Source organism: Ammospiza caudacuta, chromosome 14 (genome assembly GCF_027887145.1).
Source record: "Ammospiza caudacuta isolate bAmmCau1 chromosome 14, bAmmCau1.pri, whole genome shotgun sequence".
Classification (NCBI taxonomy): Eukaryota; Metazoa; Chordata; class Aves; order Passeriformes; family Passerellidae; genus Ammospiza; species Ammospiza caudacuta.
This window is the reverse complement of record NC_080606.1, coordinates 1,534,703-1,555,745: the sequence shown is the minus strand read 5'-3', so window position 1 is coordinate 1,555,745 and position 21,043 is coordinate 1,534,703. Positions and strand designations below refer to the sequence as shown.

Here is a 21,043-nt window from a genome sequence, read left to right as displayed (position 1 = left end):
GTCCATTCCATAGAAAAACATGGGTTCTGGTTGGCAGGGACCTTAAGGACCATGGACAGGGACACATCCCACTGTCCCCGGCTGCTCCGAGCCCCAGTGTCCACCCTGGCCTTGGGCACTGCCAGGGATCTGGGATCAGCCACAGTTTCTATGGGAATGTGTGCCAGGGCATCCCCACCCTCATTATCAAACCCTTCTTCCTCACGTCTAATTTAAATCAGAGCAATTTCTAATTTAAATCGAGGAGTTTCTTCACCTTTGGAATTTGTCCCAGCTTTGTGTGACACATCAGGATGGCTCAGCACACAATCCTGGAGACCTGAGCTAGGAAAATCCCAGCCCAGCCCCAGTGTCTGTTTTGTCCCACACCCATCTTTCTCTGCCCCATTCCATGATCTCATTCCACCTGTTGGGCTCCCCCTTTGGCCTCAGAGGGCCCTGATTTGAGCAGGGCTGCTGAAACGGCCTCAGCAAAGGGCTCTGGCCATCCCCACCGCACAGGGATGTATCAGAGTAGAGTGCCCCCAAGCAGGGAATAATGTGCTCTGACTCCATGATTCCAGAAGACCAAACCAATGCTTTATTGAGCTATACTATATTACACTAATACTACACTAAATTGAATACTAAAGAGATACTATACCCTGCTAAAAAGATACTATACTACTAAGGTACTAAAGAAAAACCCGTGACTGTCAGAGACAGGCAGGACACAGTTTTGACCTAACTGGCCAAAGAAGCCAAACACCCCTCACTGGTGTCCAATTAACAAATCCCTTTGGGCAAACAATCTCCATAACACATTCCACATGTGCCAAAGCAACAGGAGCAGCAAGTAGAGATAAGAATTGTTTTCTCTTCTGTCACTGTGATACTTTGTGATAATCCTTTCAATAAGATTTTTCTCCAGAGGAGCTGAGAAGACTAAGAAAAGAAATGTAAACAATAACTATCTGATGACTGTGGGATGTGGTCTGGAGATGGTTTACCAACAGGTGCATCTTTGATTGGTCTCATGTGCTTTGTTTTACTTGATGATCAATGATGGTCCAGCTGTGTCGAGGCTGTGAGTAGTCACAGGTTTTTATTATTCATTCTTTGTCGCAGACATCTTTTATGAAAAATCCTTTCTTTAGGATTTTTTCTCCTGAGAAGCTGTGAGGCCTCAGGAACAAAATGTAAACAATGATTATCTGCTGCTGTGGGATGCAACAGGTGCATCTGGGATTGGTCTCATGTGGTTGTTTCTAATTAATGGCCAATCACAGTCAGCTGGATCAGACAGAGAGTCTGAGTCACAAGCTTTTGTTATCATTCTTTTTTTTTTCTATTCTTAGCTAGCCTTGTGATGAAATCCTTTCTTCTATTCTTTTAGTATAGTTTTAATATAATATATATAATAAAATAATAAATCAAGCCTTCTAAACATGGAGTCAGATCCTCATCTCTTCCCTCATCCTCAGACCCCTGCGAACACCGTCACAATTCTTTGCTAGCCTTCTGATGTCTCTTTTCTCTTTTCTTTAGTATAGTTTTAGTATATAATTTTCTTTTAATATAATATATACAGTAAAATAATAAATCAGCCTTCTGAAACATTCTTCTGAGTCAAGATTCTCATCTCTTTCCTCATCCTGGGGACCCTCAAACACCACCACACACTTTTTCTCTCCGTGCTTCTCACTGGCTTGCCCAGGAAAAACCCTGAGAGAGAGGATTCCTGGTTTGCCCAGGGAAGATCCTGAGAGAGAGCTGTGCCTGCTGCAGTCTGTGAGGAGAGCAGCCCTGAGGATGCATCAGGACAGGCAGGAACGGGCTGAGGATGGGCTGCAGGAGGGGCTGGGCACCTTCCCAGGGCTGAGCCCTGCTGAGGCCGTGGCTGTGCTGGCGCTGCTGGAGGAGCACGAGGAGGCCCTGCTGAGCCACTCCGTGGCCTTTGCCGAGCACCTGGAACGGGAGCTGCGGGAGCTGGAGGAGGTAACGGAGCCATGGAGGTGCCTGGAAGGAGGGGATGAGGCTCTGGGCATCAGCTGCTCTGCCCTTTGCTGGGGGAGAAATGCTGGGAGGAAAGGGAAAGGGAAGGGGAAGTTCTGGGAAGAGAAGTTCTGGGAAGGGAAAGGAGGTTCAGGGAAGGTTCAGGGAAGGGAATGTTCCAGGAAGGTTCAGGGAAGGTTCCGGAAAGCTTCAGGGAAATGAAGGTTCAGGGAAGGTTCAGGGAAGGTTGCAGAAGGGAAGGTTTAGGAAGGTTTGGGAAGGTTTGGGAAGGGAAGGTTCCAAGAAGGCTCCAGGAAGGTTCCGGGAAAGGAAGGTTCCAGGAAGGGAAGGTTCCAGGAATGTTCTGGGAAGGTTACAGAAAGGAAGGTTTGGGAAGGTTTAGAGAAGGGAAGTTCAGGGAAGTTCAGAGAAGGGAAGGTTCAGGGAAAGGAAGCTTCCGGGAAGGGAAGGTTCCAGGAACATTCTGGGAAGGTTTGGGAAAGGAAGGTTTGGAAAGGTGTGGGAAGGGAAGGTGTGGGAAGGTTTGGGAAGGTTTGGGAAGGTTTGGGAAGGGAAGGGAAGGTTTGGGAAGGGAAGGTTTGGGAAGGTTTGGGAAGGGAAGGTTTGGGAAGGGAAGGTTTGGGAAGGGAAGGTTTGGGAAGGTTTGGGAAGGTTTGGGAAGGTTTGGGAAGGGAAGGGAAGGGAAGGGAAGGGAAGGGAAGGGAAGGGAAGGGAAGGGAAGGGAAGGGAAGGGAAGGGAAGGGTCTGACTGTGGGGTGCTCTGGGGCTGCCTGAGGAAGGGAAAGGACAAAAGAGGTCCCTACAGAAGGAACAGCAGGATCCAGGGAGAGTGAAAAGGGGAGAAAAATAAAACAGAGCTGGAAGGGGATTGAAAAGGAAAATATAAACCAGCAGGAAGGGCCAGTGGAAAAGGCACAGGATATTTCCAGAATTTCTTGTGAGGGTGGGCAGGCCCTGGCACAGGTGCCCAGAGAAGCTGGGCTGCCCCTGGATCCCTGGAAATGTCCAAGGCCAGGCTGGATGGGGCTTGGGGCAGCCTGGGATGGTGGAAGGTGTTGGGACAAAATGGGCTTTAAGGTTCCTTCCATCCCAAACCGTTCCAGGATTCTGTGGTTTTCCATGGATTTGGAAGGGAAAGGGAGGAAATGAAACCAAGGAGCTCAAGAGTCCCCTGGAAAAGGATCCTTCAGTATCCCTGGCTCCCATCCCTGGGTGGCTGGAACTGGATGGGCTTTAAGGTCCTTTCCAACCCCAACCATTCCATGGCTTTTGACTACTGAGCTTTACTGACTCCATTGGGGTTGCTGTCATTTATTGCATTTCTGCAGAGGAAATTTCTCCTTTAAGTGCTGGAACAAAAAAACTATGAAAGCTGCTTTGAGCACTTATCTTCTGCTAAAATATCTGGGATTTTATGGTTGGTAGCCAAGGAAAAACAGGGGGAAAATAAGCCAAAGGAAATATCTTAAGTCATACAAGAAACCACAAACCCTAAATCGAACCTCCTTTAGCTGCAGAGTCTGCTGTATTCCCATATATGATTTATTACACTTGGAAGTTAATCTGGAAGCCCAAACTCCTGAGGTTTGTTCCTGCCAGCTCCTGGCAAGGAATTTAGGCACTTTGTGACTGTTCCCAGCTGTAAAACACCCTGGGAGAGCAACAAATACATCTTTATTAAGTTTTTTTGAGATGAAAGGCACCGTTGAATACATTATTTTAATGCCTTCTAATGAATAAATGTGACTTCCCTCTAATACAAATTAATTAATGAGCATTTCCATTTCCGAGCCTTAATCTCCAATATTAAATGTTATTAATCCCAGCAAGTTGGACCAGCACATGCATCTATTTCAATATTTTCCCCACATCCCAGTGATAGCACCTTGGGCTTTCTCTCCCATATTAATCACCCTCCTCTCACCCAGCTGTTCTGGGAGTCACAGAAATCCCTGCACTGGCAGCAAGGAAAAGCTGATTTCTGCAAAGGGAAGGACGGCATGGCTGGGACACCGGGAGGCCAAAGGCTCTGATTTGGACATTGATATTCCTGCAGAATTCCAGGATCCCAGCACATGTGGAGCTGCAGGCAGCTCCCAGCAGCTCTGTGCTGGGGCTGGATGTTATTCCTGTTCCTGGAGCCTCTGGAGAGCCCCTTCCCACAGCCCTGTCCCATCAATGTCACCAGGGATGCTCCTCGGGGTGACAGCCTGAAGGAGTGGCAGGGACAGGCGTGGGGGAGGCTTCTGGCTCTAATTAAAGAGCAATTAATAAATGGGAAGCTCTGGGCAGAGCTGATGGGATGGGATGGGATGGGATGGGATGGGATGGGATGGGATGGGATGGGATGGGATGGGATGCGATGGGGTCCCTGCGTGTGGCAGGGAAGCAGAATGTGGAGCTGCTGCTTTTGGAGATGAGTGTCCAGGGTTAGAGAGGCTGGGAGAGCTGGGAGTGTCCACCTGGAGAGGAGAGCTCAGAGCCCTGCCAGGGCCTGAAAGGGCTCCAGCAGAGCTGGAGAGGGACTGGGGACAAGGATGGAGGGACAGGACACAGGGAATGGCTCCCACTGACACAGGGCAGGGATGGATGGGATATTGGGAATTGGGAATTGTTCCCTGGCAGGGTGGGCAGGCCCTGGCACAGGTGCCCACCCTGGATCCCTGGCAGTGCCCAAGGCCAGGCTGGACACTGGGACACCCTGGGACAGTGGGAGGTGTCCCTGCCATGGGACAGCCACATTAGCAATTTCCTTGGCATTCCATTTACTTACAAAAATTTTCTCTGTGAAAGTGAACCCAGGTGCCAGTCTCCTGGCATTAATAAGGGACAGTATCTGCTCCGCTCAGTGAAGAGATGCCAGACATTGGAGATTGTCACTGGATCACAGAGAGGCTTGTCTTTCCAGGACCGATTAGCTGAACTGACAGCTCCGTCATTTGGGCAATTTGAAATTAAGAATGGGGTTGAATGGGAAGAGCTTTAAGGTCCCTTCCCAGCCTAAACCAGACTGGGATTCTCTGAAATCTCATGGGATGGACACTCAGGTCCTCAGGACACTCCACCACTCGTGGAGGGGAGGGTTGGACACTCCCTCAGTAACACTCCCAGGACACACATCCAGCAGGGCTTGGCGGCCTCTCCAGAACCATGGAGATTTTTGTGCTCATGGCCAGATTTTCCTGGACACTGCCCAGGAATTTGCTTGCTGGGGCAGCTGGAGGTGCCCTGAGGGGACACCTTGCCCAGGGCAGGGCTCTGTGTGCCCTGGGGACACGCAGGTGGCATTTGGCCAGGGTGGGACAGTGGCACTCCCACCAACACCCTGCAGGTTACAGCGACACCATCCCTGCTGTGCCTCAGGAGGGTGAGAGACAGAACAATTGACCCCAGCATGGTGACACATCCCTGCCCAGCTCTGAATCCCTGTGCTCCCATTTCCCACAGGCCAACCTGCAGGCCATCCTCTCCTCGGAGCAGCAGCTGGCGCAGCTGATGGGCGCCCTGGACGAGGCCCTGGCCGAGGTGGGCAGGCTGGAGCAGAGCCTGCAGGTGTGTGAGGAGCTGCTGGGCGCTGTGAGGCACAGGATGGACCACATCCACCAGGAGAGCTCCCTGCTGCAGCGCCTGGCCTCCAACAGGAGCAGGCTGATGGATGAGATCCTGCTCCTCACGGTGCGTGGGCTCGCAGGGACATTAATCTTCAGCCGGTGAATCGGCTGGGAAACACTTCCAGGGAATTTTAAACACTGAGAGCTCTGATTGTCTGCAAGGGCACTGGGAAATGGGGATGGTGCTGCAAGCCCAGAGAAAGGCTGGGATGAGCAGGACCCTCACCATGGCCCAGAGGGGGCTCTGAAAGGCCTTTTCCAGGGCAGGATTGGAATGACAAAGCTGAATAAATAATCCTGACCTGGGAATACAAACCCAACAATTAACAAACTAATTAATTAATTAGAAGCAGAGCTTGCAACACCAGGCCTTCCTCGGCCACCACTGCAGCTGTTCCTGAGCAGAACATTGGTTTTCATGGGGGACTTCCATGGATTTCCTGATGGACACAGGAGCTGCTGCTGAGGGCAGCACTGGGCTGTTCCAGCCAGCAGCATTCCCAGTGGGATGGGATGGGATGGGATGGGATGGGATGGGATGGGATGGGATGGGATGGGAGGGGAAGGGATGAGAAGGGATGGGAGGGGATGCAATGGCAGGGATGAGGGGCTGGCTGTGTTTAGCTGTGCTCTGGCTGTGTTTGGCTGTGTTTAGCTGTGTTTGGCTGTGTTTAGCTGTGTTTAGCCATGCTCTGGCTGTGTTTGGCTGTGTTTGGCTGTGTTTAGTTGTGTTTAGCTGTGTTTAGCAGTGCTCTCTGGCAGTATATGAGTTGTGCTCTGTATTTAGCTGTGTTTATCTGTGCTCTGGCTGTGTTTAGCTGTGCTCTGGCTGTGTGTGAGCTGTGCTCTAGCTGTGTTTATCTGTGCTCTGGCTGTGTTTAGCTGTGTTTGGCTGTGTTTAGCTGTGTTTATCTGTGTTTAGCCATGCTCTGGTTGTGTTTAGCCATGCTCTGGCTGTGTTTGGCTGTGTTTAGCCATGCTCTGGCTGTGTTTAGCCATGTCTGGCTGTGTTTGGCTATGTTTGGCTGTGTTTAGTTGTGTTTAGCTGTGTTTAGCAGTGCTCTCTGGCAGTGAGTTGTGCTCTGTATTTAGCTGTGTTTAGCCATGCTCTGGCTGTGTTTAGCTGTGTTTGGCTGTGCTCTGGCTGTGTTTGGCTGTGTTTAGCCATGCTCTGGCTGTGTTTAGCTGTGCTCTGGCTGTGTTTAGCCATGCTCTGGCTGTGTTTAGCTGTGTTTAGCCGTGCTCTGGCTGTGTCTATGTGTGTTTGGCTGTGTTTCAGACCCAGCTGCAGCTGAGCAGGGAGCACTGTGCTGCCCTGAGCAGGGCAGACCTGTCCAGCCCTGCGGCCATTGAGGCCTGCACGGCCGCAGCCCAGGCTCTGTCCTCCTGCATGGAGCTCCCCATCCAGCCCTGTGAGTAGGAGCTGGGATTCCTCCCACGGGATCCCCTGACAGGGGTGGGCACCTCCTGGAGCTGGGGAAGGAGCTGGGGAAGCCGTGGCTGGAAATCCTGGTCAGGGCTGTCTGTGGAAAACAGCAGCTCATTGTGGCAGGATGGGGGAGGTTTGGATCCCTGGAAGTGTGCAGGGACTTGATCCTGGCAGGAAATCCCAGGTTTTCCTTGTGGTGAGACTGGGTGTGTCTCCTTGGCTGAGGCTGGACTCATGGATGATTTTTATTTTTTTAATTTTATTTTCCACTCCTTGTCTGTATTTCCTTGGGTGTCGCAGACATATTTTCATTAAAAAACCTTCCTTAGGATTTTTCCTCCTGAGAAGCTGTGAGGCCTCAGGAACAAAATGCAAACATTGATTATCTGCTGCTGTGGAATGCAACAGGTGCATCTGGGATTGGTCTCATGTGGGTGTTTCTGATTAATGGCCAATCACAGCACAGCTGGCTATCTCTCTGTCCAAGCCACAAACCTTTGCTATTCATTCTTTTCTATTCTTAGCCAGCCTTCTGATGAGAACTTTTTCTTCTATTCTTTTAGTATAGTTTTAATGTAATATATATTATAAAATAATAAATCAAGCCTTCTGAAATATGGAGTCAACATTCTCATCTCTTCCCTTATCTGAAAACCCTTGTGAACATTGTCACACTTGGTACCACAGGAAAGCTTTTGCTCCTTCATCAGCTTTCGGGTGGATTTATCTCAAGACTTCTATCTGAGTTCCCAGTTTTCTGAAGGGTGTGGGTCTGCAGCTCCCCCAGATCCCCCCAAACCCCAAAATATCCTTTTTTCCCCCGAGGTTACCGGAAGCTGCAGGCAGTGGCTGAGCAGCTGATCCTGTTTGAAACCCTCAAGCAGAACTTCGAGAGCTCCTTCATCAGCCACATCACCAACATCTTCGAGCTGCAGGTGGGCTCCACTCTTCCCTAAAATCCTGGGAAATTGGAATATTCTGGGGAGGTGGGGCCAGTGGTGCAGGAGATGCTGCTGTGACAGGATTGTCCCAAATTGTCTCTCCAAAGAGATCTCCCCACATACCTTCTCCTTGCCATTGTCCCTCAGTCCTCAGATTAATTTTCCAGGGATGTATGAGCAATCCATGTTCCCAAAATCCCTCTGGTGACATTCCTTAAATCCTCAGGCCTGGGGATTTTTTGTTGGCTTTTCTTATTTTATTCTCAGGCATGTTGATCTGTTTGTAACCTAAAATCCCAAGGTAAACCCCAACCCTGTGATCCTTTGATTAACATCTTCCAGCGCTGATGTGGCAGTTTGAAAGATTTGATGGACAAGATCCCTGTGGGCAGGAATTCCAGAGATTTCCTTCTGTGGAAAGGAGCAATTCCCAAATCCTTACTTCCTCAAATCCTTGGTGTTTGGTTTCAGGCAGTGGTTCTGAGAAGGGAGCTGGGAAGGAGCTGTGGGGTTTCCATCCTTGGAGATTTGCAGGCCTTGGCTGGGCACATCCCTGAGCCAACTTTTCCATCTGGATCTGCTCTGAACCTGCCCCACTCCCACCCCACCTGCACAACCCTGCGGGTGCAGTGTCCCAGCAGGTTTTCCAGGCTGTTTGATGTGAATTTATTCTCTCATTTCTCTCCCTTCAGGGCAATTCCCAGGTCCCTGCTCTTGGTGGCACCGTGGCTGCCCCAGGGCACAGACCCCACCACGAGGAGCTGCTGCCCTTCACCCCCCTGATGGCCTGGCTGAGGAGCTCCAACCCTGCTCTGTTCTGGGACCTCCCCAAGGTAGGGCTGAGACCCTCAGCAGGCACTGCAGACCTTCCCCGGGAGCAGCAGGTCCAGTGGGGAGCTCCTGGTGGGACCTGAGCCGTGAGACACCTGAGATTCCAGAGCTTCTGGGGATGTCTGGCCAGCCTGGGGCTCTGTGCCCAACAGGAACCTGGGGGTGTGATGGTGTGCACAGGGGTCTGAGGGTGAGGGAAGAGATGAGGATCTGACTCCATGTTTCAGAAGGCTTGATTTATTGTTTTATTATATATATTACATTAAAACTATACTAAAAGAATAAAAGAAAGGATTTCATCAGAAGGCTGGCTAAGAATAGAATAGCAAAGAATGATAACAAAGGTTTGTGGCTCAGCTCTCTGTCCGAGCCAGCTGGGCTGTGATTGCCATTAAATAGAAACAACCAACATGGGCCAATCCCAGATGCACCTGTTGCATTCCACAGCAGCAGATAACCATTGGTTACATTTTGTTCCTGAGGCCTCATCTTCTCAGGAGAAAAAATCCTAAGGAAAAGGTTTTCCATAAAAGATTTCTGCAACAGAGGGGTGCCAGGATAGTGCTGAAGTGAATGATCTGAAATGCCCAAATCTTCACTTTTTGCTCTTACCTGGCCTTTCCTGCCCATTCCAGGTGTACTCCCAGAACTTTGGCAGGCTCTACGAGCGGGAAATCAGAGCCCTTTTCGAGCAGGCCAAGATCTCCCTGTCAGGAAGAAGAAAAGGAAGTGAGTGGTTCAAAATGTGCCCTCGGTGCTGCTGGGCAGGGTTGGGCACCCAGGGATGGGGACAGTCCCCTCCAGCACAGGTGTCATCCCCAGGTGTGCTCCAGCATTTTGTGTCCTGGCTCTGCAGGTGGCAGTGGGAAAATCCAGCTCTGCTCCACTCCAGGCAGTGCTGGGGAGAGCCTCAGCTCCATGAACTCCCCACTTTTGTTTGGCTGCTCCTCAGAGCTGGAGCTTTTCTGTCCTTCCCTGTGCAGGGCTCAGGAATGACACAGTGGTGGCTGGGATCCTGTTCCAAGCAGCCACGGGAGAGAGAAGGGATGTAGAAAAGCCTGAAAAACAAAACCCAGGCTCTCAAAGATTCCCATTTCACCATTATCTCCTGAAAAAACCCCACCACGTTTTCTCTTCCCTTGCCTGCCCCTGCTCCAAGGGCTGGAGCTCCTCTCCCATGAGGACCTGAGGGGTCTGGGGTTGTTCAGCCTGGAGGAGGCTCCAGGAACACCCTGTAATTCCCCCATCCCTGGAAATGTTCCAGACCATGTCAGACAGGCTTGGAGCAACCTGGGATAGTGAGTGGAAGGTGTTCCTGCCCATAGCACAGATAGCATGAGGTGATTTTCTGGTTACCCCCAGCCCAAAGCATTCCTGGATTTCAGGATTCTCTAAAGCCTGGTCCATCTTTCATGCAGGATTCCCCAGACACTTTCCCCTGCACAGGGAAGCCTGTCCCAGGAGACAGAGGGAATTCACAGCAATATTTATGGAGTGATTTCACAGCGAGCTGACTGCCAGGCCCTGCTGTCCCAAGATGCTCATTTCCACCCAAATCGCTGGGTCTGACTCAAAATATTCCAGTCAGGTGTTTCTGAAGATAAAAAGAGAAACTGATCTGTCTCCTCTGGAAATATTTTATGGCCCACAAGTCACATTTTCCCTCAGCAAAACAAAGGGCTGTAATGGAAATTTCCAGGCCAGTTTGGCCCAGTTTGAAGGTCAGGCTGGTTTGTTTTGTCCATCAGAGTCAGCACTTCCAGCCCCTTACATGAACATTAAACTGTAAAACAGTATTTTACCAATCTTTAAATCCTACACGAATCTATAAACCCCAGGAGGGATTAAACCCCAGGAGAAAACCCTTGGAAGGCTACAAGGAGTTCCTGCTCCAGTAGAAATCATCCCAAAGTGTCTGCCCAGCGCTGGGGCTGCTCCACGGGCAGGACAGGGTGAATTCTGTTGTCCTGGGATGTCCCTGCTCTGCTCCAGAGGGTGAGGACAGGTCTGGGACAGGCAGGAAGCCCCAGGGGCTGTTCAGCCCATCCTTGATGCGAGCAGAGCGTTGGAACAACCTCACAGTTCGTGAGAAAAGGGGGAGTTTTTAGCAGTTTGTGCCACAGAGGCAGCGGCACCTTCCCTGGGGCAGGCGTTGTCTCTCAGTGCTATCGCTGCAGCAGAGCAGGGGGACAGCAGGGGAAGGTGACCCTGCCCAGCCCCAGGACAGGCCAGAATTCCTGTTCTGGCTCTAAGGGTGCTGCTCACGCTGTCCCAGGGCTGTCCCTGCTCCCAGATCCTCCTGCTGCAGCAGCATTCCTGCAGAGATGGCTGAGCCACCGGGGATGGTTGGCAGGGCAGGAATGGCTCTGCTGAACTTCTGCAGGAACCTCAGCCAAGGGCCTTCCTGCTCATGGATGGAGCCTGGGCTGGGAGGAATCCTGCCCCAAAACATCCCTCATCCCTGCCCCAAAACACCCCTCATCCCTGATGGAAAATATCCCTTATCCCTGCCCCAAAACACCCCTCATCCCTGATGGAAAATATCCCTCATCCTGCTGTCAAAACTCCCTTATCCCTGCCCCAAAACATCCCTCATCCTTGCCCCAAAACATTCTCATCCCTGCCCCAAAACACCCTTCATCCCTACCCCAAAACACCCCTCATCCCTGATGGAAAGATTCCCCATCCCGGCCCCAAAACATCCCTCATTCTTGCTGGAAAATATCCCTCATCCTGCTGTCAAACTTCATTCATCCCTGCCCCAAAACACCCCTCATCCCTGCTGGAAAACACCCCTCATCCTGCTGGAAAATATCCCTTATCCCTGCCCCAAAACTTCGCTCATCCTTGCCCCAAAACTTTCCTCATCCTGCTGTCAAAAATCCCTTATCCCTGCCTCAAAACATCCCTCATCCCTGATGTCAAACACCCCTCATCCCTGCTGGAAAAAAAATCTCTTATCCCTGCCCCAAAACACCCTTTATCCCTGCTGGAAAATATCCCCTATCCCTGCCATCAAAAATCCCTCATCCCTGCCCCAAAACATCCCTCATCCCTGCTGGAAAAAATCGCTCATCCTGCTGTCAAAAATCCCTTATCCCTGCCCCAAAACATGCCACATGCCTGCCCCAAAGCATCCCTCATCCCTGCTGTCAAACTTCCCTCATCCCTGCCCCAAAACTTCTCTCATCCCTGCTGGAAAATATCCCTCACCCTGCTGTCAAACACCCCTCATCCCTGCTGGATAATATTCCAGTCCAGGTCTCCAGGCCATTTCCTTTCTCCTGATTATCCCAGTAAATTTTTTGGGTTGATTCCCTGCCCCCATAAAGGATTCTATTTATGGCACCACCTGCTGATTTCTTGCCTTATGTGATGGGAGAGTGAGTTTAGAAGGCAACCTCGAGCTGTTTATAATTAATTAGGGGCCAGTAATTAAGTCCTTTCTCATTTTGCCATTCCATTTTCTGTAGGCTTGTTAAATTCTTTCCCATTTGCTGTTGGAAGATTTATTTTTTCCCGGTTTTGCCACTTCCCAGCTGGTGAAATTATAATGAAATGGTGAGAAAAAGGCCAGACAGCAGCTCCTTAATTTAGTCCTGGTTTTAGCAAGGCTGAGGTCGTGAGCAGGGCTGGCTCATCCCTCATCCCTGCTGAGCACGGAGCTCACAAATCCTTCCCAAAGGGAAAACCCTTCAAGAGTGGCTCAAATAAAGATATTTGAGATACTATGATTGATGGAGAGGTGACCTGACTGCCCCAGAACCTTTGGAATAAGGGAATGATTCCCATTTCTGGAAATAATTAGGAAATAATCTGGATGTTTCCCCACTGATTCCTTTCAGAGAGTAGAAGAATGTTTTTAAACACATCTTTCAAAGGATTTTTTTCAACTTTTCCACTCAGGGCAAGCCCCCAGTGCTAAAACTGCCAGTGTTGGAGAAATGTATTTATTTCCAGGTGAAATATTTTTATTTTAAAAGGGAATTTTTTGAGAAAAAAGCCATTCCCACCTCCTCTGGATATTTTTTTATGGCAATTTACAATCGAAATTAAGCACCAAACAATTTTCCTGAGGCTTTTGCCGGTTTTTGTGTTGATCTCTTCTCTTATCCCCTGGGATTTTCCACAACCCAGCTGTCAGGAGTGAGCACAAGGCAGCAAAGGGATAAACACCCCAGTCAGTGAAATCAAAAGGCAGTTTAATGAAACAAAAACAATGAAAAGGAGGGAGAAACAAGTGAGGAGGCAGGGAAAAAAAAAAGGGATTTTTTTCTGAATTCCCCATTTATCTGAACGCAACAGGAAAAGACCAATTTATGAGGTCAGACATAAAAAGAGGCATTTAAGAGTTTGACTCTCCAGGAGTTCAGGCGCTGGAGAATGCCAGAGGGAGGAGGTTTGTGACATCCCACACCCTGTGCAGGTCTGCAGGAGACGTGGCAGAAGCCAGCAGGGAGCAGGCAGCCGTGGTGGAGACTCCCCAGGAGCAGCGACAGCCAGGAGGACGCCCTGGCCAGGGGGAGCATGAGCAGGGTAAGGGGCTCAGGGCTCCTCAGGGGCTCCTCAGGGGCTCCTGTCCCTCCCTGGGCAGGGCTGAGGGGCTCCCTGTGCTCCCCACATCCCCTCAGGTGGGCACAGGGGTGCTCTGGTGTCCCCAGTGAGTCCCAGAGGGCTCCCAGACCAAAGGTGGTTTCTCAGCAGGTGTTGGAGCAGGTGCTGAGCCAGTTGCAGTCCCTCTGCACCTCAGAGCAGCAATTCCTGCAGGAATTCTTCTGCCTCGGCTGTGGCTCCGTGGAGCTGGAGGTGAGGGTGAGCACCGTGCTCTCTCCAGGCCCATTCTCCATTCTCCATTCTCCATTCTCCATTCTCCATTCTCCATTCTCCATTCTCCATTCTCCATTCTCCATTCTCCATGGGGTACCTGGGCTCTCCTGGGCTCCCATCCTCCAGGAACCAGCCGTGGGGAAGCTTCAGAGGAGGACGAAATGGAATTTAATTCACAGCTCCAGGAAAATCAGGGCTCTGCAAGCATTGAACAAGAGGCAGCAGAAATAAATCCGCAGCTCATTTTCCTGGCTGAGGGAGAGCAGATAAATCATCATTTGGTGGGTTTAGCTGGGATATTGGGGAGGAATTCCTCCCTGTGAGGGGGGAGGTGCTGGGATAGAATTCCCAGAGCAGCTGTGGCTGCTCCATCCCTGGAAGTGTCCCAGACCAGGTTGGACAGAGCTTGGAGCACCTGGGACAGTGGGAGGTGTCCCTGCCCAGGAGTTTGGGGCCCATCCCAAACCACTCTGGGATCCTTTGATGATTTCCACTCTAATCTTTTTTCAGGGATCTGCCACCAAGGCAGGAGAGCCCACAGCAGCTCCAGAGGACCCTCCTTGCTCCAAGAGCCAGAGCCAGTACGTGAGGGATGGGATACAGACAGGACACAGGCTGGAGTGTCCCCTCCCAGCTAATTCCTGACCTTTCCCATGGTTTGGTTTGGTTTTTAAGGGCAGAAGAAGCCACAACTCAAATGCTGAGCGACATCTTCAGCTGCCTGGAGCCGGAGCTGAGGGCATTTCTGGATGTCTGCGGCAAGGCTCAGCCCCTGGGCTGCCTGCAGGTCCTGGTGGCCCTGAGTGACTCCGTGCTGGGCACCCGGGGCCTTTCCTCATCTCCCTCCTCGTCCTTCCTGCACTCCCTCCTGGGCAACGTGCTGCTCCTGGCCAAGGGCAACCTCAACAAATGCATCGTGAGTGTCCGTGGTGGGAGGGAGCCCAACACACCTGAGGGGTGTTTGACTCTTCCAGAACCTTCCAAACACAGCCATGGAGGCTGGAGAAGACCTCCCCAATCACCGAGTCCAAGCTGTGCCTGATGCCCAGCTTGTCCCCAGCCGGAGCTCTGAGTGCCCATGCAGGTGTTCCTTGGACACCTTGCAGGGATGGGGACCCCAAAGCTCCCTGGGCAATGGCACAGCTCCGTGTCAGCCTCAAACAGGGAGCGTCACACCCCTTGGGGTTGCAGAGGGCATTGTAAATGGCAAAGCCCTCCCAAGTTCCTTGCCTTGTTTCCTGGCCTGTGCTCCTCCAAACAAGGCCAGATCTGAGGGTGCCACCTCTGTGTCATTCTCAGGGGACCTTGTGCAAGGAGATGGAGGAGGCCAAGCCTGCCAGCAGGACCAGAGGGGGGATCCTGCCCTGTGTCAGCCGCTTCCAGGAGCTGGTGGCCCTCTCTGAGGAGATGTTCCAGACGTGCCAGCGCCGGGGGGAGCTCGACAGGGCCCAGCTCAGGCTGGCCAGCAGCGTCCTCAGCAGCAGTGAGTGCCAGGGCTGGGTGTGCTGGGCAGGAAATGTCCCCCTGCAGCTGCAGGAGTGACCAGCTGGGCCACCAGGGCAGGGTGGGAGAGCTGCCTGTCCCTGGCACTGAAATCTCTCTGCACATCCCAGGTGTGGCAGGGTGGGAGCTGCCTGTCCCCTGAGCCTGCTCCTCAAACCCCTTTCCCTGAGCAAGGTCCTGGAGCACTAGGCACATTCTGGGTGCTCTGTCACAGGGGGATGGCCCCAGGGTGACAGGGCTCAGCTTTGGATCCAGTTCCAACATCTCCTGCCCCGCTGTGGAGGGAGAGCTCCTCATGGATCAATCTCATCTTACAAGGTCTTGGGAGCCAGAAAAATTCCAAAATTCCCCCAAAACTACCAAGGGGTGTTGGTAGGGAGAGAGGGGTTGGGAGAGTGGGGTGGGGAGCTTCCAGTACATCCCTGTGTTGTCCCAGCTGGAGCCCTCAGCTTCCTGTCAGTGGAAATATCCTGTTTTCCTGCCTGGAGAGGATCTGAGGGGCTGCAGAATTCCCAGCTCTGACCACAGATCAGGAGGTGGTGCAGAGGGGCAGCTCCCACCTGTGGGTGAGCCTGGGGTGACCCACTGATAAATCCATGGAGGTGGACAACAATCCATGGACCATGCCAGGGTTCAGGAATGTTGGCAGGGGAGCAGGTCAGGCAGGGAATCGTGGATTTGTGTTATGATGACTCCCTCTGAAGTCAGAGGGTTCAAATGAGCCATCCCAAGGGCACATCCCTCCTGAGAGCCTTGCAGGGGCTTCTCTCCACCCCTGACTCCCTCCTTCCTTCCCAGTCAGCAGCCTCTCCTCAGCCAACCTGAAGGTGAACACGGATATGGTGATGATGGAAAACTTCCACCACATCCACAACTTCCTGTGCCAAAGGAACATCCCCTGCCTGGAGGGCAAGAAGAGAGAGGCCAAGCAAAGGTGCAGGGAGCACATGGAGAAATACATCTCCACGTACGTGGGCCAGCCCCTAGAGAGGCTCAAGGTGAGCACAGGACCCCAAGGGCTCTTCCCAAAGCTCTGCATTAACTGGTGTGCAAATCTCCCTGCCCTGAATCCAGTCTGGGATTATATTATTTTGTTGTCACAGGATATGAGAGCCCCTGAATTTCATTCTGCTCAGGGGTTCCCAAAATCCTGGCATTGCCTCCTCTAGCTCTGCCAGTCTGAGCACAGACACAAAGGGGTGTGAATAGTGCAGGAGTCCATTCCTGTTCCTTGGAAACAGTCTGTACATTTAGGAACTCTAAATCCTTAGGATTTAGGGTATTTTTCCACAGCCAAATTGCAGCAGAAATAGCCAAACAGATTCTTGGGCTGTATGAAGGGACAGGAGGATGAAGGAAGGGATTATTCCCTTGTTTCACAGCAGATGTGGAATGTCCTCTCCAGTGCTCCCTTCCCTGACCACTGCTGGGTCTGGCTGTGCAGTCCCACCTCAGCAGCACCACAGAATCCCAGGCTGGAAGGGATCCCCAAGGATCACCCAGGGCAAACTTCACTGCTTGGATGAGACTCTGTAGCTCCCTGTCCAGTGCTGGGACTCTATCACATCCCTGGGCAGGTTTGATTTGCCATCCCAGCCTGTTCTCACTGGAAAAAGTTCCTGATATCCAGACAATGTGCTCAGCCCTCCTTTCCTCCAGGGAAGTCTTTCCCAGTCCCTCTTCTGACAATCCAAACCATGTGTGGGTTTTTCCTTCTCCCGCTGCCTTGTCCTTGTGCCCATTTCCAAATGGTGAACCAAGACACGGGGGGCAGAATTCCAAAGCATTGCTGGGGAGCTTGGTCCCAGTTTGCTCCCAATTTGCTCCCAGGTTTGTTCCCAGTTTGCTCCCAGGTTTTTCCCAGTTTGCTCTGTTTGCTCCCGGTTTGCTCCCAGTTTGCTCCCGGTTTGCTCCCAGTTTGCTCCCAGTTTGCTCCCAGTTTGCTCCCGGTTTGCTCCCAGTTTTCTCCCAGTTTGCTCCCAGTTTGTTCCCAGTTTGCTCCCAGTTTGTTCCCAGTTTGCTCCCAATTTGCTCCCACTTTGTTCCCTGTTTGCTCCCAGTTTGTTCCCAGGTTTTTCCAAGTTTGCTCCCAGTTTGTTCCCAGTTTGGTCCCAGTTTGTTTGCACTTTGTTCCCAGTTTGCTCCCAGTTTTCTCCCAGCTTGCTCCCAGTTTGTTCCCAGTTTGCTCCCAGTTTGCTCCCATCCCCACTCCGGTTGCGTGCCTGCATCTGGCAGATCCCAGCTCTTTTTTCACAGCTGCCTGGGCTGATCCATCCAAGCCTTCCCCAGTGGCTGCTTTGTTAACTGAGCTAAGAGCATCTGGCTCTGCTAACTCAAACAGACATTCCCCCCTTCCCGAGGCTGCAGCTCTTCCGCTCCTTCCTCTCCCGAAAATGTCTCGCAGATGGAGCTCAGCTGGAATTATTTATGGGACCTGTTACTTCCAATTTGTTTCCAGTCCTTGCTGTCAAACATTTGTTGGCTTGGCTGGAAAATCAGTTCTGTGTCTTGTGCTACCTGAGCTCTGCTATGGCTTCAAATCCTCCCTTTTCCAAGGGAAAAGATAATTTCATTGCTCACAACAAAGGGGTATGACAGCACTTGAAAATCCTGGCATGGCCTTCTCCAGCTCTCCCAGTTTCTCTTCAGCAAGAGGAGGTGCAAAGAGGTGTAAGTGTGACCGTGTTCACAGGGGTCTTAGGATGAGGGAAGAGATGAGGATCTGACACCATGTTTCAGAAGGCTGATTTATTATTTTATGATATATATTATATTAAAACTATACTGAAAGAATAGAAGAAAGGATTTCATCACAAGGCTAGCTGAGAATAGAAAAAGAATTAAATTATAACAAAAGCTTGTGGCTGGGACAGAGTCCGAGCCAGCTGACTGTGATTAATTAGAAACAACCACACGAGACCAATCACAGATGCACCTGTTGCATTCCACAGCAGCAGATAACCATTGTTTGCATTTTGTCCCTGAGGCCTCTCAGCTACTCAGGAGGAAAAATCCTAAGGAAAGGATTTTTCATAAAAGATGTCTGTGACAATGTAAGTAATATAGAGGCAAATTCCTGGTTCTTGGAAACAATTCTTACATTTGGGAACTCAAAGTCCTTGGGATTTAGGGTATTTCTTCACAGCCAAATTGCAGCAGGAATAGCCAAACAGATTCTTTGGGTGTATGAAGAGGCAGGAGGATGAAGGAAGGGATTATTCCCTTGTTTCACAGCAGATGTGGAGTTTCCTGTCCAGCTCTGGCAGAGATGTCAGGAGAACTGAGAAAATTCAGGTTTTGCTTTACACCTCTGCAGGTTCTGGGATCCCCTTTCCCCACCTCTGGCTCCAGACCCTCTGTGGGGAGAAAACTGGGGAGAGAACCAAGGAACCGGAGGGATTTTCCAGCAGTCCCATTGCTCCATGGGCCTGCAACCCTTGTTGAGCAGGGAGAGGAGAGAACCGTGAAATTCCCAATGTTCTGCTTTCCTGGAGGATAAAAATCTCCAGCACTCCATTAAACATCCTTAAATTCTTCATTTCAACTGAATTAGACATGGGAACTGAGGGCAGCGCTCAGGTGTCAGCCCTGGTGCAGGAATCCACCTCGGGATGGCTCCTCATGGGATGTCCATGTTCCCTTCCCCTTCCCCTTTCCAAACCTTCCCTTCCCAAACCTTCCTTTCCCTTCCCAGCATTTCTTCGAGGGTGTCAAGGCCCGCCTGGCTCAGGGGGTGAAGGAAGAGGAGCTCAGTTTCCAGCTGGCCTATAGCAAGCAGGAACTGCGGAAAGTCATCGAAAAATATCCTGGCAAGGAAGTCAAAAGGGCCCTGGAGAGCCTCTACAGGACAATGCACAAACATCTGTCCCCTGAGGGAAATCTGCTGCCGGTAACTGGAGTGGGATGGGTGTGACACTGGGATGGTTGGGATTCAGGTTGGGTGGCTGCAGGGGCAGGGGAAGGAGCTGAGGTTTGCTTTTCCAGGTGGTATGGCAGGCCAAGGAGCAGGGGTTTTGCTTTTCCAGGTGGTATGGCAGGCCAAGGAGCAGGGGTTTTGCTTTTCCAGGTGATGTGGCAGGCCATGGAGCAGGTTTTTGCTTTTCCAGATGGTGTGGCAGGCCATGGAGCAGGGATTCATCCGGCAGTACCAAGAGTTTGAGGAGCTCATCCAACGCTGCTATGCAGGAGCAGGAATTGCCCTGGATTTCACCATGGAGGACTTGCTGAGCTACTTCAACTCCATCACCATGGCCAACATGTAGAGAAATCCCTCTCTGGATGTCAGGAGCAGCTCAGGAACCCTTGTCTGCAGCCACAACTGCGAGGAGATGAACACAAAACCATTCCCAAGTTGGATATTTGGGTTTCTACTCAGAACTTAATCCCAATTTCCAACCTGTTGGTCCTAGACTAAATCTCTCATGGGGAAGTGGAGGTGTCAGACCCAAACTACAACTTCCCTGCTCCAGGAAACCATTTTGCCACCAGAAAATGACACTCCAAGCCTCAGATTTCCCCCTAAGTGAGCACTAGTGCCACAAATCCTCAGCAAAATGTTCACAATGGAAAAGTGTCTTCTCTCCAGGGACTTTCTCCTTTTCTGTGCTCGAATTTCAGTGAGCCTGAGCTAAACCAGAGGTCAAACCACATGGAAACACTGTGAGTGAGAGGTGTTCCCACATCCAGGTATCCCAACAGGCAGCGCTGCTCCTCGGCTCTGCACTGAAAGTCACCCAGCAGATGAAAGTCCAGAGCTGTAAATATTAATGGATTTATTGCTTTTAGCTCAGATTTACTCACATCTTAAGTGGAGTGGAGAAATGTGCAGTTCTAGAGATCCAAACTGATCCTGCAGGGAATTGCCTGCTTTTAACCCGTTTTTGTAGGAATTTTCCTACAGCAACTCACCAATATATTGTCATTCTGTAAATGTTGTCTCTGTTTCGTGGGGTGATCATGGGACTCACATGTTGTGTGTCACAACCTTCTTCCTAAACAACTGAAGAGTTTGAACTCCTTGATATTTGCCCCACAGGGCAAAGATTATTTTATTTATTTTGCATGTTAGAAAATGATCTTGGAGGCAAGATTCCCTGTGCATTGCCAGAGAGGTGGGAGGCTGCTGTGGCTGCTTGGACAGCCCCTCTTCTCCAGGGATATCCTGGACTCTTCAGTGGGAGCTTTAAGCCAGCACATAAACCCAACTTTCACTTGTAAAGGGAAAAATCTAGATAATTTTTCTGGGGTTTTTCAAGCAGTTGGCCTTTGGGTGAAGGTCCACCTCTGCAGGGAGCAATGTTTAGAGCTCCTGTTTCCAACCTCATCCTTCCCTCCCTTTGTCCCATGATGTGGCTGCTCCCAGCAGGAAGAGGACGGTCACAGGAAACCATTCAGCGCTGCCTTCCCAGCTCCTCGTCCCTCTGCAGGTAACAGGAATTTTGCAGCCCCGTTTCCTTCCAGGTTCTGCCTCAGGGGGCTCCCCTGGGAGGGGAGGGCAGGAGTGGGGGCTGTAGGCTGGGAGATGGAGGTGCTGCAATTTGGGAGCACCTGAGAGGACACCCGGGGTGAAGGGATTCACAGAGGGGTTGAGCCAAATGGCTCCGAGGTTGCTGAGCCCCAAACACAGCCAGGAGGGGCAGGGATCCCTCTGGCTCTGGTGGTGGCTCCCCCATAACCAGTGCAGTCACTGGGCACAGCCATGGAAGGGGATAATGGGATCTTGCTCCAAACAGGGTCCTCTGAAATCCCAGTGAAACTGCACCTGGCTTTACACTGACCCTGCTCCCGTGGCAGTGGGGCTGGAGGATCTCCCCTCACCAACCACTTCCCATGCAGAATCATGGAATCATTTAGGCTGGAAGAGCCCTCTGAGCTCATTGAGTCCAGCCATTCCCCCTGGCCTGCCA

General features: G+C 51.3%; 1 protein-coding gene across 1 annotated transcript; it reads left to right on the top strand.

Moving 5' to 3' along the window:
• The first annotated feature begins 1,791 nt into the window (after positions 1 to 1,791).
• LOC131564014 (exocyst complex component 1-like) lies at positions 1,792 to 19,399 on the top strand. Its single transcript, XM_058814273.1, has 14 exons — positions 1,792 to 1,977; positions 5,443 to 5,670; positions 6,886 to 7,018; positions 7,861 to 7,970; positions 8,669 to 8,809; positions 9,443 to 9,536; positions 13,234 to 13,343; positions 13,512 to 13,619; positions 14,145 to 14,215; positions 14,310 to 14,550; positions 14,934 to 15,117; positions 15,936 to 16,135; positions 18,832 to 19,026; positions 19,244 to 19,399. The coding sequence occupies exons 1-14, from the start codon at positions 1,792 to 1,794 to the stop codon at positions 19,397 to 19,399; spliced, it is 2,157 nt and encodes a 718-aa protein (XP_058670256.1).
• The last annotated feature ends 1,644 nt before the right edge of the window (positions 19,400 to 21,043 follow it).

Coding starts and splice junctions, on each gene's coding strand:
- LOC131564014 (XM_058814273.1), top strand. CDS start 1,792: ATGCATCAGGACAGGCAGGAACGGGCTGAGGATGGGCTGCAGGAGGGG. Junction 5,671..6,885: donor ATGAGATCCTGCTCCTCACG/GTGCGTGGGCTC, acceptor GCTGTGTTTCAG/ACCCAGCTGCAGCTGAGCAG. Junction 14,216..14,309: donor TGCTCCAAGAGCCAGAGCCA/GTACGTGAGGGA, acceptor TTGGTTTTTAAG/GGCAGAAGAAGCCACAACTC.